Consider the following 16111-nt stretch of genomic DNA (forward strand, 5'->3'; position numbering starts at 1 on the left):
ACTGACATTGAGAGTATACAGGGCCCAGAATTTGGTGCTACGCCCCTGGCAGGAGGTACTCAAGGACAGGATCGAGAACCACTGCTTTGAACTAATAATCTGGTACATATTTTATGCTTTTTGTACTTGCCTTAACTATTTCTAATAAATATTATTTTCCTTTGTTTTATTTTGTTTGTTCTAGGATCTAAGATGTACTTCAACTGGTGGGTATAAAATTTCCTTCACTTTTTTGGGGGCTAGACTCTGCCCATGCCTTCATCTTTGGCATCAATTGCTGGAATATAAAATTTACAGATTCAAGCTACGGATGGGGCCTATTCCAAATAATTCACATTTTATGCCATGGTTTTATCAAATAAATACTTTCAAGTCTTATCACCTCCTGAGTCTCTCTGGTAGAACTTAATTTTTCATTTATGGAGCCGCTTTAGCTCTGATTTATTTGATAGAAGAACGTGCTTGAGATATAGTTCAGAGAGGAGAAATCAATCTACTTATAAAATATTGGTCACAAATTATCGGTCACTTTCTAAACAAAGTATAGTGCATCCACTTGTAATTATATATAAATAAATCTGTTTTTTTCCCCCAATGCAAATATGTTAGAAACAATGCATCACACTACAACTGCCAACCTGTATCCGATGCACACTTTTTAAAATTGATGCATTGCATCGCTAACTTTTTATGCCAATGCACCGAGCGAATCTGTGAATCTTCCCATCCCTACTTCAGTTTGTTATTCTTTTATTATGTACCTACCTATAGCAGATAATCTCTCAGAAGTCTTGATAATTCACAGAAAATAACTTGCTCCCATGTTGAAATATAAGGTGAAAATAAGTCAACTGCAAATGATCTTAACAGATATACTTTATGTCCAGTCCAGACTGACTTCAATATGCAAGATTTGCATGATACGAGTCTGATCAAGTGAAGATTGTGTTAGATCATGAATGAAGAGACAGGAGTTTGGGGTGGAGATAAGGTCTTTTATTAGTGTCACTTACTAGTCAAGCATCAGATAAGAAGTGTCCCATGAGAAGAGAAGAAGTGGCTGAGAACAGAAATTACAAGTACATATATCACCCTCCCTGTCCGCTCTAGCGTTGGCATGCATCCCAGTTCCTGGAGCTCCATGTACTGGTTTATCAGTTCTTACCAGAAACATAGGAGGCAGTTCAGCCTTGCTTATAAAGCTACAGTAATGTTACACAGCATGAGAAGAAGTAGAATTAATTAAAACATGTTCCCACAATTGGCTTTGCTTTCTCTCTTGTGTCAGATTCATATTAACAATTTCCGGAATCACTTTTTCTTCTGTTCACTAGATCATCTGCAATTTGCACAATCTGTGTGAGAGCCCTCAGGATCAGTACATCAATGTCATTTTGTGTATCAATCTCCTCATGGTAGTTCTTCACAGGGAAGATGTGGCTCACAGGGACACCAACTGAATTAGAGCACTCCTGCATCTGGAGAATGAAGAACACAGGCTGAATATTTCTGGGGGTAGTGATATAAATAAAAGAATATGCTCTTAAACATATTTATGTGTCGGCCATAGATCTGAATGAACAAATCTGCATGGTAAAGCCAGAGATCTGACCCCACATTCTCTATCTGAGAACAGAAAGGGCCTGTAATACCTTCTCTTTTATCTTCTTGCTAGTGTAGATTTTTTTTCTTAGGTCTGTTTTGACTAGAGGGCAAACTTCATCCACCCTCGTCATGATGACTGCCTGAGGAATTTCTGTTGAATGGAAAAATACATTTAAATATTTATTTATTGTGTTTCAAAAACTGAATGATCCAAATAAAGTATTGGAATTTCATTTAAATTTTGGAAAAAAAATTTTTTTTAGAATCCTACAAAAAAAAAAAAAAAAACATTAGTGAGTCTTCTTTTATGTCCACATGAAACCAGAGCTTTCCATATTGAACCCCCCCCCCCCCCATAGATTAGTTAACATAGATTAAGACAATCGTTCAGTGTTTGATCATGTGTTTGTTGCAGTTACATGACGTAACGGTGTCTGACTAGGGGTGAAACGTGAACTGATGATGTCATTGTTTCAGAAAATATATCGATTCGCTGATGTAAACGCCGCCGTGTTCAGATTTATCTAGTCTGGGACCCAGTTTAAAAAAATATCGGTTTCACTCCCCCAAAATGCTGGATTTGTGTGGATGTAATGCCTATACGATACAAAATTTATGCTTTTTCAGCTAAACTTGTCTCCCTGTGGATGGGGCCTTAGTGAGTAACATTTATGATGTGGATATTTTAACAGATTATTCAAATGTTTTGCTGATACTCACCCAGACTGCTGGCCTTCTCTCTAATGTATCTCATCTTTTGGATGACATCATGAGTCATCATTGATACTTTGTCAGCTGCTATGATGTAGACCAGACAGTATGTCAGATCCTCAAGGCTTGTTTCACTTTTGCAGTCATTTTTATTAGCAGAAGCAATTGGATTGAACTGAATGTAAAAATAAAAGAGAAAAACAAAGAGGCGAGAGGAAAGGTGTTATGTTATAATTCTGCGGTGTCAGTGAATTGTTTGAATAACATTGAAATAATTTCATAAAGCCACTTTAAAGCTGAGTAAAGTTTCCTCCTCACATTGTGTCCTTCCTTAAGGAGACCCTCAAGGGCTTTGGCAATGTCTTCTGGATGTGCACCACGTGGTTTTTTGGCTTTGGCAATGTCTCCCTTATTTGCACCACGTGATTCTTTGGGACTGTAGTCGGATTCTAAGCCCATGATGTCATTGAAGACAAAAGGCAGAACTGATGGTCCATTTCTTATGTAATAAGTTCTATACTGTAAATAAATGCAGAAGTACAACAATTAAATAAACAACTTGGATATTTCAAATGTATTTGATATAGACACATACAAAAGCAACCAGCACATAAAATGAAAACAACTTGTTTTGGAATGTGCCACTCTACGACTTAATAATGTGGCTAGACACCGCCCAGGCAGAAGAAGATCAAAGCTTCTTTAGCCCCGCCAACCAATTTTACATCACTGCCTCTTTAGCCCCACCCACGGATTCTACGCCGCTGCCTCTTTAGCTCCACCCACTGATTCTACATCATTGTCACTATAGCCCCACCCATTGATATGTGCACGAAGTAGGAGAAGAGGGAATATTAGAGAGACGCAAACACAGGATTATTCCATCAACAAAACCATATACATGACACTGCAAGATTGTAATGCTTTAGTTGTGAAAATAGTCTTTAAATTGTCTTCCTTGTGATCATGACACCCTATTTAAATCTGACGCGAATGCTGTTGTGTCATGGCATGAATCCATTTCTCTTTTAGGTCAGAAACATGCTAGTATGCTAGAAATAGAATGGGACATCAGTTTATTGTTTGGGATTTTTAGGATCAATCTGTGCCACATCACTTGCCGATTATAATGGGTTCTCTTGTCTAGTCACATGGCGCTGTTTGCATCTGGTGTAAACATGGTAAAAATAGAAAAGACTTAAAGATCCAATCAGTAAATAACGGTTTGCTTTACTTAACTGAGGATTCATTTTTAAACCAGACCATGTGATGCAGACATGTCGATGTCGAGAGCACATTATTGTAGTGCAAAAGCATATAAATATAATGCACGAGCACAAATCTCTCGGCTCGCAAGCAGATTTTCTTTGCTCTCGCACAAAAACAGATGTGCGTGCTCAGACGCTGCTCTCATCCAGAGGGTCCCCGCACTTAAAACTTGTCTCTCCCCTCACTCAAAATGTGTCCTGTACACTCATAAATCTCTCTGTGCTCATGCGCAAGAGATATTAACTCTTTTTACACCTGAACTAAACGTTGTCAAAAGTTATTATGCACTTATAAAACAGATTTTTTCAGGGCCTTTATTTGATTTTATTGTTGTATTTAAATTATACTGTATATAAACTGGTTATTGTACATTGTTTTATAGGCCCCTTTATCTCTTTTATGTTTGTATTTTGTTCTTTTCTTTGAATGCACATATGCATCTCTCTGTAAAGTACTTTGTGAACACTTTTAATAAAGCTTTAACCAATCAGCCCTCCACGACTGACTGATGAAACTGCATTAAATCTAATTGGCTGGGAAGGAAGTGAACCTGGAATTCTTTTGATAATCAAAGATGGATCTTTAATTCCTTTCCAGTTTAATAATATTTAGCAATGTTAATAAAATGTAGCCTATATTAGAAATGGTTAGGAATTGGGCGCTTGGATGATTTGTACACATAACCTCTGTACTGGTTGGTCTATCTCTGATTACATTATTTTAAATGAGTCCACTCCCCAAGATTACTGTTATAAACATGAGCCGCGTCTAAAAGGCAAAGGGGGAGGTGTTGCTTCAATTTATAACAGTGTTTTCAGGATTTCTCAGAGGGCAGGCTTCAAGTATAACTCGTTTGAAGTAATGGTGCTTCATATAACATTATCCAGAGAAACAAATGTTAATGATAAATCCCGTTATGTTTGTACTGGCTACTGTACACAGGCCACCAGGGCACCATACAGACTTTATTAAAGAGTTTGGTGATTTTACATCCGAGTTAGTTCTGGCTGCAGATAAAGTTTTAATAGTTGGTGATTTTAATATACATTTTGATAATGAAAAAGATGCATTGGGATCAGCATTTATAGACATTCTGAACTCTATTGGGGTTAGACAACACGTTTCAGGACCTACTCATTGTCGAAATCATACTCTAGATTTAATACTGTCACATGGAATTGATGTTGATAGTGTTGAAATTATTCAGCCAAGTGATGATATCTCAGATCATTATTTAGTTCTGTGTAAACTTCATATAGCCAAAATTGTAAATTCTACTTCTTGTTACAAGTATGCAAGAACCATCACTTCTACCACAAAAGACTGCTTTTTAAGTTATCTTCCTGATGTATCCAAATTCCTTAGCATATCCAAAACCTCAGAACAACTTGATGATGTAACAGAAACTACGGCTCTCTTTTTTAGCACTTTAAATACAGTTGCTCCTTTATGCTTAAGGAAGGTTAAGGAAAACAGTTTGACACCATGGTATAATGAGCATACTTGCACCCTAAAGAGAGCAGCCCAAAAAATGGAGCGCAGCTGGAGGAAAATAAAACTAGAGGTATTTTGTATTGCTTGGCAGGAAAGTAACCTATCCTACAGAAAAGCATTAAAAACTGCTAGATCAGATTACTTTTCTTCTCTTTTAGAAGAAAACAAACATAACCCCAGGTATTTATTCAATACAGTGGCCAAATTAACGAAAACTAAAGCCTCAACAAGTGTTGACATTTCCCAACACCACAGCAGTAATGACTTTATGAACTATTTTACTTCTAAAATCTATACTGTTAGAGATAAAATTGCAACCATTCAGCCGTCAGCTACAGTTTCGCATCAGACAGTGCACTATAGACCCCCTGAGGAACAGTTCCACTCATTCTCTACTATAGGAGAGGAAGAATTGTATAACCTTGTTAAATCATCTAAACCAACAACATGTATGTTAGACCCTATACCAGCTAAACTCCTAAAAGAGGGGCTTCCAGAAGTCATAGATCCTCTTCTGACTATTATTAATTCCTCATTGTCATTAGGATATGTCCCCAAAACCTTCAAACTGGCTGTTACTAAGCCTCTCATCAAAAAAACACAACTTGACCCTAAAGAACTTGTTAATTATAGACCAATCTCGAATCTCCCTTTTCTGTCCAAGATACTAGAAAAGGTGGTATCCTCACAATTATATTCATTCTTAAGAAAAAAATTAACATGACATATGATGGGTTAGTCTGGAGCGCAGACTGTGGACAGCCCCGCTGTAGAAAACACATCTCCGATTGCACAGATGTCCCGGGAATAAAGAGAGAACGTCTCACTAGAGTGGACAGCTTTTGGAAGCGCCTCTCATTTGCTTGTGGATGTTTGCGTCTCAAGTGCTATTGCATTGTACTTGCACTACTGCTTTATTTTATTAGCAGTTTCAAAATAGCTGAAAAACTCAATTCAAATTTTTACTTAAATATTATCAAAATTCGAATTATGCGGAGTCTCCAGGCCAGGACCAGCAGACTGAAGGACAGTTTCATCCACCAGGCTGTCAGAAAGCTGAACACGCTCCCGAACTTGCCCCCCCGCCCTCTTCTGCCCCAAGCACCACTGAACTATGAACTATGACTGTGGAAAAAAAAAAAATTAAAATAATGTTTATGAAACAATTTTAATTAAGTTGCTCAAAGAACTATATACAAAACAGCGTCATGTATACATTCATTGTTAAATAAAAAGGACGGAAAGCCAGTCACACAGAATATATTTTTTATTTAAATACATGAGATGCTGTGGGATGGGGGAAAAAAAACCATCATAAAGTGTCGAGATGTGTTTTTAAAAAGTTGAACATACATTAATTTTACATGACTTTCTAAACATCCAGCTCTCTTGTGCGAGATGCGAGTCCAACTGTGTCCTTCTAGTAAAAGTGAGAAATATACATTCTGTGTGAACGGCTTGGTTTCAGTTTTGATGTAAACAAGATATTCTCCACATTGATGTTCTGTTTTTTTTTTTTTTTTTTTTTTGTGATTGGATAGGCTAACATAAACCTTATAATGCAATTACTCTTACATCGCCATCACATCTTGTGAGCCACTGATAAAGGTCAAGTATACTTTGGCCGTCCGCGCACCGTCCACATTATGTAATTTTTGTCATCCACATGCAGGCGATTTTTTTTTTTTTGACCGCGCGGACAGTGTGCGTAAACGAGGTGAATGACGAGACAGAAGTGGTACTGCTTGTCGAGTTCGTCCGTCTTTGAAAGTTGTGCAGACGTGGCTGCGCGCAAGACTGAACAGAACACGGACTGTGATGAATACCCCCATGCGGCTTATAAGGCAGCCTCCTTAATAATATTCGAATGCCGATTGTTATTGTTATCTTAAATTCGACAAATTTTCGAAATTCACTACTGCGTAGCATATTTTGCAAGTAACGTTTGGTTGCATTTGTCAACGCGCCCAGTGAGTTAACGCACAAACAAACATATGGAAAGCCAAAAGGGTCAAATACACGTGAATTTTAACGTGTCAACAACACGTTAAATACGTGTATTTCGTGCGTAAACAACAAGTATTTAACGTGTTTATGCACAAAATACACGTATTTAACGTGTACGTGTTGTTGACACGTTAAAATTCACGTGTATTTGACCCTTTTGGCCTTCCATATGTTTGTTTACGACGTGAAAAATCAGCGCGTATTTAACGTGTATTTTGCAAAAATCAGTTTGAACGGGTCAATGTCAATGTCATTGGCTGCTGAGGACTTGGGTCAAACCACTTCTGTGAGCTTAGGGGGGTGTACCATTCATAGACAGGCAACCACCATTTAACATGCTATAGATCAGCTTATTCAGCCTTAATATTTTGTCTTTTTTTGTATAGCCTATAGAAGAAATATATTCAAATTGCAGTTTTATGAAATATTTTTTTTTCTATCACTCATGCCTTTTTTTAAATAAACATTTTAGGGGACATTCTAGCTTTAATAGTGGTTGAACTTAAAGGTTTAGTAATTAAGCAACAAATCTTTTTATGGATGGTAACTGTAAAATTATTACTGAAATATTATTAGTAATTAGTTAGTTACTGTAAAATAAATATTATTACAATAACTAAATTACTAGTTCCTGCTCAACTCTGACTTTCAGTGAAAAAAAAAAAAAATAGTTTGAACATTCTCCTGCTGAGAAATAACTGATAAAAATGTGTGCTCAAGAGACATTTTTCATATCCATCTTATTTGACATTCAATATCTCAGGACATAAATAAGGTAAGTTAAGATGTATATGTTTACAATTTTGTGGTGATAGTATAAAGTTTCTAAAAGTTACAGTATTTTGTAATGAAACAGGACTTTTTGTTTTGCTCTTGACTCGCCGAAGTATACAATTTAAATACTGTAACCTGTGTTTTTTTCTCAATTGAATGGTTTCATGTGCGTGATAATATCGTAAGTAATATATTTAGATCAAGTGAACAAATTACGATGAATTTGATCTCCCTTTTATCTGGAGAATTTTCTGAAGAAAATCACGTACGATTTTGCATGATCTATGAATGTTTCATGAAGTTATAAATAAAAGCGCAAAGTGAAACTAAAGTTATTTGTTGTGCTGTGCCTGTTAGGTTTTATGTGTTATAGCAATATGAGCAATATATTTGGATCTCATCCATGGATTACAGTATCTCTGGGCTCATTTTAATTGGGATAATTTTCTGAAAATAATGATCTATGCATGATTCCTGAAGCTATGAATGAAAACGAAACGTGAAGTATCGAGCTGTTTTTCTTTGCAGCCTCAGTGCGCCAGTCTGCTTTCATGTGTCGCAGCTCTATGAACGAAATCTTTCGATCTGATCAAAGGATCTATGCATGTTTGGTGAAGTTAAGAGCTAAAACGTCACAGGACTGAAACCTCTGATTTTTTTTTTTTTTTTGCCAAGATACATTACCTAATTTTTTTCTATGTTTTATAGCTTTATGAAATATATCTTTAGATCTAAATGATGTTTTATGGTGAGTTTCTACACGTTTTAATCTGCAAATAGTGACGTGTCTTTTTTATGATATAGCCTATGCATGTTTCATGAAGTTATGAGTGGAAAGCCTACATGACAGCTACCATAGATTTTGGGCTTAACTGCATGCTCGCTGTGCAGTTTTATGTGTGTTATAAATTTTACATGGAAAATCTTTAGATATAAATGACAGATTTGACAGATAGTTGAAGGCTCTTTTAATCAGGAGAATCTACTCTAAATGATGGTGCATAATTTTACACTGAAATCTTGTTTTATGAAGTTACAAGTAAAACGGTGACATCAATAGGCCTATTATTATTATTATTATTATATGGGTCTGGGGTTGACTTCTTGTACAAGACTCGCTCCAGTCTATTCAAAGCCTCAAACAATTTCTCAATGGTGCGACTAAAAGAACTCTGAGGTCGGATCGGTGCAACGAGCCATTTAAGGGGGAAAAAGTCTCTGCGGCTCTGAAGGTCTCCCTGTGGTTCAACAACAGACTAGAATCCTGCATTTTAGCATGAGCCCGACGGGCCCCGACCTTTTTTACCCCAAGCCGGTCTTTGATTGTTCAGATGTGGGCCGGGCCTCCAGTCGGTTTAGACTTCTCCTTACTTTTATATATTAGACATTCATCAATTAGCGATGAAAAAAAACTTGATGCGCTGGTGGAAACAACAAGAGACTGTGATGCCACAACTGTAAAGAGTGGCTCGACGGTGTTTTGTGTTCCGCAGCAGTGCAGCTGAACAGTTCGGCGATCAAATAATAGGCTTAAAAAGAATATATTTTAATTATTTACTAATAAACTAGTGTTTTCTGAATCTGTGTCGCAAAGATGAAGTTGCAATCCTGACTCGTCATCTCCTCATTAGACGCGTCTTTAGAGATAAGTACATCTTTATGATTATAATGAAAGAGTTTTTGATTTGTTTTATTTCTTTAAGTAGTTATTTAAAGCTTTATATATATATATATGTGTGTGTATGTGTGTGTGTGTGTGTGTGTATGTGTGTGTGTGTGTGTGTGTGTGTTTTGGTTCATTTTTGTACTCCTGTTAAAGACAACATGGCAGAACGAGCAACTGTTTTGTTGATATTGTGTGCAGTTACGAATAATGTATTACTCTTACCTTTATGAGCAAAAATGACAGCATATGCACGGACAAAAATGCAAGTGATCACGCTGCCGACTCCCTGTCCTGAAGCATCTCCAGACAAACTATTTGATATAGCTTACATTTATCTGGGTCTAACGTTTAAACATTGTCATATGCTTCAACTGTTTTATATCTATAGATTTTATTTTAGGCAAGTTGTGATGATTTGAGAAGGATAAATTGATCAAACATAGGCTCACTGTCTGCCGCTGGCAGCTTGGTCGTTACTTAAAAAAACCTAAAACGTATATTTAACAAACAAAAAATGCTCCAAATGCTTTTCTAAATTAACTTAATAATAATAAAAAAAATGAAACAAAATATAATCACTTTGCTATTACATACAAAACTTAACTATTTTAATAGCTGATCCAATAAGTATAAGCTGTTTAGGGACTGTTCACCTGTTCAAATCAGACACCCATTTTTTCAGACACGGTGGAAGATCTGATAAGAATCAGTGTAGAGGGCCAAGTCTGGAAGATTTTGATGCTAGAGAGAGTGTGGCCACCTGGTTAAACCAAGGCCAAAGATCAAGAAGGACAAACTACAGGAGTTGTCCATTTGAGGGGCATGTGACTGCAGTGGAGGATAGTCCAAAAGACATTGAGCCATGATCTGTTCAGTTTGAAGCCCTTAAAACCCTTAATTTAGATTTTCTTGTTATTTCATATATCTTGAGGTGTTTAAAGTTTAAATTTCAGCTCAGTGAAACACTTTAATCACCAAAACTTTTCCAGTAAGTTATCTTTCTTGTAGAATTGTGCTTTAAATAAAGAACATTATGTTGACAAGTCAATATTGTTTATATGGACAGCGATTTAAAAGAAGTGGACTTGTGAGAAAAAAAGTTAGGCGCACTAGTGTAACAAGTGCAAAAAATGAGCCTAGAGCCCGGTTGTTTTATTCTACTTCATGAGACCTTTCAGATGACATATGGCACATGTGTATCCGAGTTGTGTGATATTTTTTTATAAATATTAGAGTACATGGCAAAATTATTATTTTTATTTTTTTCTCAGCAAATAACGTGCCACTATTTTGGAGTTAATCAACATGCTATATGCATTGTAATGCTCAGACTCTAAGCTTTACATAATATCCTAATGATTTTTACCATAAAAGAGAAACGTATAATGTTGACCAATACAATGTATTGTTTGCTATCGCTACATATATACCTGTGCTACTTTAGTGTCTGCTTTTGTGCTCCAGGGTCACATACTGTATATATTTGTATATATGTCACAAGTGTGTTTCCCCAATAGATTCATTCTTTCTTTATAGAGTGTGGAGCTTACATAATTTAATAAAACATTTTATTTTAAATTAAAACATACAGGTTCATATACTCACTGTTTTTGTAAAACTCGTACCACCCGCACCAGCATTATCAGCAATAGCTTCTGTTGTGATTCTTCTTTGAAAAACACTATTGACTGAGTTGATGAAGCTGGATTTTCCTGCTCCCACTTCTCCAGCTAGCAAGATCCTGATGTACTTAACATTTGGATCGCTCAGCTTAAGTTCCCTCAGGTTTTTCTCCAAAAGTTCTTTATTGCTGTTGAAAAAGGGCCCTTATGAAGATACACACTTTTGCTTGTATAGATAGATAATCATTTTTCTTTTTTTAAAGAAGAATTATTTTCCCACTTACTCCCAGGGTGTTTCCCTCCATGGTTTAGCAAATTCTGTTAACGGAGATATAAATAATTTATGATTTTGATTACTGCAAAATAAAAGATATATATGGAATGGAAAATCCATTCAGTATTCACTCAAAACCAAAATCAAAGGTTTTGACAAAATCAAAGGAATATTTAAAATGTGTCTTCTTCAGAATTAGTCTTAGAATAGATATTGACCAATCTTAAGACTTCATAAAAGTAAATCCACATGCAAAATGATGGGTTAAAACAAGGAACTGATTAGACTTATTATTTAATTAAAGGTGGGGAAATAATTGTTCAAAAATGCTTTAGAAAACTGATTCTGTAACATAAATTTGTGGACAATCATCAGTAAGGGGTGTGTCTACATATGATGTGGAAAAGAGCACTTTCAGTGCACAGGACGGACATTAGCTGAGCTACAGAAAGATAAAGATGGAGGATAAAAACAAAAGAGGAAAATGTCTGTGGAACAAAACCCAGTGCTGGAGTGAACTCAAGGAGCAGAAGGCACAGTGCGGCACGTCTGTCTAGTAAACTGGACAAGACAAAGTGACCATTGAAAATCATTTATAATTTGTGTCAATACATCATATATAGAATGCAGCAGCAGATAACATCACTGATTATAATGAGTTCTGTAGTATTTTGCGGCGCTACTTGCATCCAGTGCAGACAGTGGAACATTGGTTTTGCTTTGTTTCACAGAATGAAATGCTGCCTGCATATGTGTGGGGCGGAGCTATCAAAATAGGGGCCAGACCCTTGGGGTAGGGGCGTGATTGTTTTGGTGATTTCAAATGTCAACATTGGCTACCAGAAATCACTTACCACACCTTTAAGCAAAGTAACAAATAACGAGGGAAAAAACTAGCAAGGCAACGAAATCCCAAGAACTGACCAAACAGGTCAAACGTGACATGCGTGCCCATAAAAAAATAACTTTGATGAATAAGTATTCCATTAAGCCAATTTAAAAGCTAAGTTTGGAAGTTCAAGTAGTTTTTTTACTATCATTTTCAATACATAAAGGATTCACTATAAATAGTATAAAGTCTGAGGTGAGCTCTAATTTTGAGTTCTTAAGTTTTTGAGTTTTGAGTTTGAGTTCATTTTTTAACCTGAAACTAATAATTATTTTCTGATCCATTTACTATATATATATAAGGGATGCAACAAATTGAAAATTTGGGGCATACACCAAAAATTCTGGATGCACTTGGCCAAAAACTGAAACCGAAAAGGCTTTTCAACAATTACTTTATTAAATAATATAAAATAATTTAGTAAGACTTTTTAATTTCACTCAATAATTTTTAAGATACTGAGTACAAAAATACAAGCCAATTTGTACTTTTATTAAAAGTAAAACAGTTAAATTTGACAGAATATATGTTAACATTAAATATCAATGTATTCTTTTTTTATTTTGTTAAATGCTAAATAATTCAATTTAACTGATTTTTTTAAAACTATCCAAATAAGTTGGAGTCCTACAAGGCTATTATTATCAGATCATGTGAGCTGAGCAGAGCATCATGACATTGCATTTATTTGCAATTGTTGCATGTGTTAACATAATTAAAATGCAAATGCAACTTGCACATTTTTGCTTCTGTGTCTTACAATGTCTTACAGGTTACAAGTGATCACCCTGTCATTTTGGAATAGCAATAGAAAATCACACAGTTACTATTTCACGTGTCCAGCCTTTACTCTCCCAAAATTATTTCGCCTTACAGTTGGCATGCATGTAAAAACAAAACACCAACTTTAAAATTAAACTTACCTGGTGATGGTGGTGGTGGTGCAGGTTTTTCAGATTGGGGTGTTGATCCTGATCCTCCCATTGTGATATCCTTCTCTGTTTTCGTTTTTTCTTACGAATTTGGGAAATTCTACACTAAACAGTAATTTAAAAACAAAGGTGACTTCAATTCAATACAGAGTAATAACAAGAGAAACAGAATTGCTATTCAGTGTTTTTCTCTTTGGGATGTACAGGCAAGCTGTGACAGCATCTCTGATTCCAGCCTGTATTTATACCTCCAGGTCCAACTTTCACTTTCACCTAGTAACTTTCACTTTCACCTAGTTAATGTTTTTATGACTAAGTAATGGAAAAACTGAACAAACTAATGGAATGCATAGTAGATATAAAAAACTGGATGACGAGTAATTTCTTACTGCTAAATTCAGAAAAAAACAGGTGTTAATTAAAGGACCTAAAAACTCTGCTTGTAATAACCTAGAACACTGTCTAAGACTTGATAGTTGCTCTGTCAATTCTTCGTCATCAGTTAGGAACCTAGGTGTGCTACTTGATCGCAATCTTTCCTTAGAAAGCCACGTTTCTAGCATTTGTAAAACTGCATTTTTCCATCTCAAAAATATATCTAAATTACGGCCTATGCTCTCAATGTCAAATGCAGAAATGTTAATCCATGCATTTATGACTTCAAGGTTAGACTATTGTAATGCTTTATTGGGTGGTTGTTCTGCACGCTTAGTAAACAAACTACAGCTAGTCCAAAATGCAGCAGCAAGAGTTCTTACTAGAACCAGGAAGTATGACCATATTAGCCCGGTCCTGTCCACACTGCACTGGCTCCCTATCAAACATCGTATAGATTTTAAAATATTGCTTATTACTTATAAAGCCCTGAATGGTTTAGCACCTCAGTATTTGAATGAGCTCCTTTTACATTATACTCCTCTACGTCCGCTACGTTCTCAAAACTCAGGCAATTTGATAATACCTAGAATATCAAAATCAACTGCGGGCGGCAGATCCTTTTCCTATTTGGCGCCTAAACTCTGGAATAACCTACCTAACATTGTTCGGGAGGCAGACACACTCTTGCAGTTTAAATCTAGATTAAAGACCCATCTCTTTAACCTGGCATACACATAACATACTAATATGCTTTTAATATCCAAATCCGTTAAAGGATTTTTAGGCTGCATTAATTAGGTAAACCGGAACCAGGAACACTTCCCATAACACCGTACTTTCTACATCATTAGAAGAATGGCATCTACACTAATATTTGTCTGTTTCTCTCTTGTTCCGAGGTCACCATGGCCACCAGATCCAGTCTGTATCCAGATCAGAGGGTCACTGCAGTCACCCGGATCCAGTACGTATCCAGACCAGATGGTGGATCAGCACCTAGAAAGGACCTCTACATCCCTGAAAGACAGCGGAGACCAGGACACCTAGAGCCCCAGATACAGATCCCCTGTAAAGACCTTGTCTCAGAGGACCACCAGGACAAGACCACAGGAAACAGATGATTCTTCTACACAATCTGACTTTGCTGCAGTCTGGAATTGAACTACTGGTTTCGTCTGGTCAGAGGAGAACTGACCCCCAACTGAGCCTGGTTTCTCCCAAGGTTTTTTTCTCCATTCTGTCACCGATGGAGTTTCGGTTCCTTGCCGCTGTCGCCTCTGGCTTGCTTAGTTGGGGTCACTTCATCTACAGCGATATCATTGACTTGATTGCAAATAACTGCACAGACACTATTTAACTGAACAGAGATGACATCACTGAATTCAATGATGAACTGCCTTTAACTATCATTCTGCATTATTGAGACTGTTTTCCAAATGAATGTTGTTCAGTTGCTTTGACGCAGTGTATTTTACACTGTACACAATGTATGTAAAGCGCTATATAAATAAAGGTGACTTTGACTTTGACTAAGTAGCCTGTAACCTATATTTTGTGCCATGTTACACAATAAAAACACATCTGGACAGATTCTGTTTTCAAGGTAAATTATTTAATTGACTTAAATTAAAAGAGAATTGTAAGATAAGGTAACAGATTGACAAACTCAAAACAGCTTACAAAATGGATTAACTGTGTGTTAAGATAATTTAAAGTTAAGATTTTTTAAGATATGCTTTTCACATATTTAAACCTTTCTATGAAAAGGTTTTGTTCATATCAAATAACTTTAAGAAATGTATATTTGTAACAAAATATACATATGTAATTTGAACAGGATTTTTTTTCTCTGGATCATATCTCCTCTTTTTCTCCTCAGACCACTTCTCATGTGGCTTCAGTTCTCTGTTAAATGGAGACTTAGCTGAATGTTTTCAGCAGCAAATCTGGTGATCTTCAGCTGCTTTTGGGTTGCTCAGAGAGAAGCTGTCCTGCTTTGTTTCTGTGGTTTCTTACGGACTGTCTAAACAGAACTCTATTCCGTGCACTACGTCTCTTCAGTGGAAGAAGGTGCTTTGTAATATGCACCATGGAGTCTCATTGAATTTTGAAATAGCATCACCACATCATCACACTGCTTACTCTATGCTTACAGTATATAGTGTGTATACCGCACACAGTATGTAAATTTACAGTACCAATATTACCTTCTGTAATCATTGTTATTTTCTAAATGCAGGATTTATGACCAATAATTCAGAATTAATGTGACTAAAATAGAACACTAAAATGTTCAAATTACTAGCCTAGCTCTCCTCTGCAGAGATGTTTCCATCAGGTCAAACCTTTTATTCCTTCAGTCAAACAGTGTACTTTATCAACCACATTTCCAGCTTGAACCTGTATAGTGGTGGGCTGGGGAAGGATTGAATAACTGCAATGATTTCAAGTAAATGGAAACTGAAAGGAGAATCACAGTTTATGTAAAGT

At 36.2% G+C, this 16111-nt stretch overlaps 1 protein-coding gene across 1 annotated transcript; it reads right to left on the reverse strand.

The window, feature by feature from the left end:
* Positions 1–985: 985 nt before the first annotated feature.
* Positions 986–13451, reverse strand: LOC127952723 (interferon-induced protein 44-like). The gene is made up of 7 exons (XM_052551426.1): positions 13235–13451; positions 11433–11466; positions 11132–11336; positions 2635–2835; positions 2326–2491; positions 1653–1756; positions 986–1478 (listed from the first exon to the last, which is right to left on the reverse strand). Exons 1-7 carry the CDS (start codon positions 13293–13295, stop codon positions 1296–1298), a joined length of 954 nt encoding a protein of 317 aa, XP_052407386.1. The 5' UTR covers positions 13296–13451; the 3' UTR covers positions 986–1295.
* Between the last annotated feature and the right edge of the window lie 2660 nt (positions 13452–16111).

The sequence above is a fragment of the Carassius gibelio genome, chromosome B3 (genome assembly GCF_023724105.1).
Source record: "Carassius gibelio isolate Cgi1373 ecotype wild population from Czech Republic chromosome B3, carGib1.2-hapl.c, whole genome shotgun sequence".
Classification (NCBI taxonomy): Eukaryota; Metazoa; Chordata; class Actinopteri; order Cypriniformes; family Cyprinidae; genus Carassius; species Carassius gibelio.

Excerpts from the sequence above, each read along its gene's own strand:
- LOC127952723 (XM_052551426.1), bottom strand. The coding sequence starts at position 13,295 with ATGGGAGGATCAGGATCAACACCCCAATCTGAAAAACCTGCACCACCA. Across the intron at positions 11,337-11,432 it reads TGGAGGGAAACACCCTGGGA|CAATAAAGAACTTTTGGAGA; the intron begins GTAAGTGGGAAA and ends CTTTTTCAACAG. Across the intron at positions 2,836-11,131 it reads GTACGAGTTTTACAAAAACA|TATAGAACTTATTACATAAG; the intron begins GTGAGTATATGA and ends ATTTATTTACAG.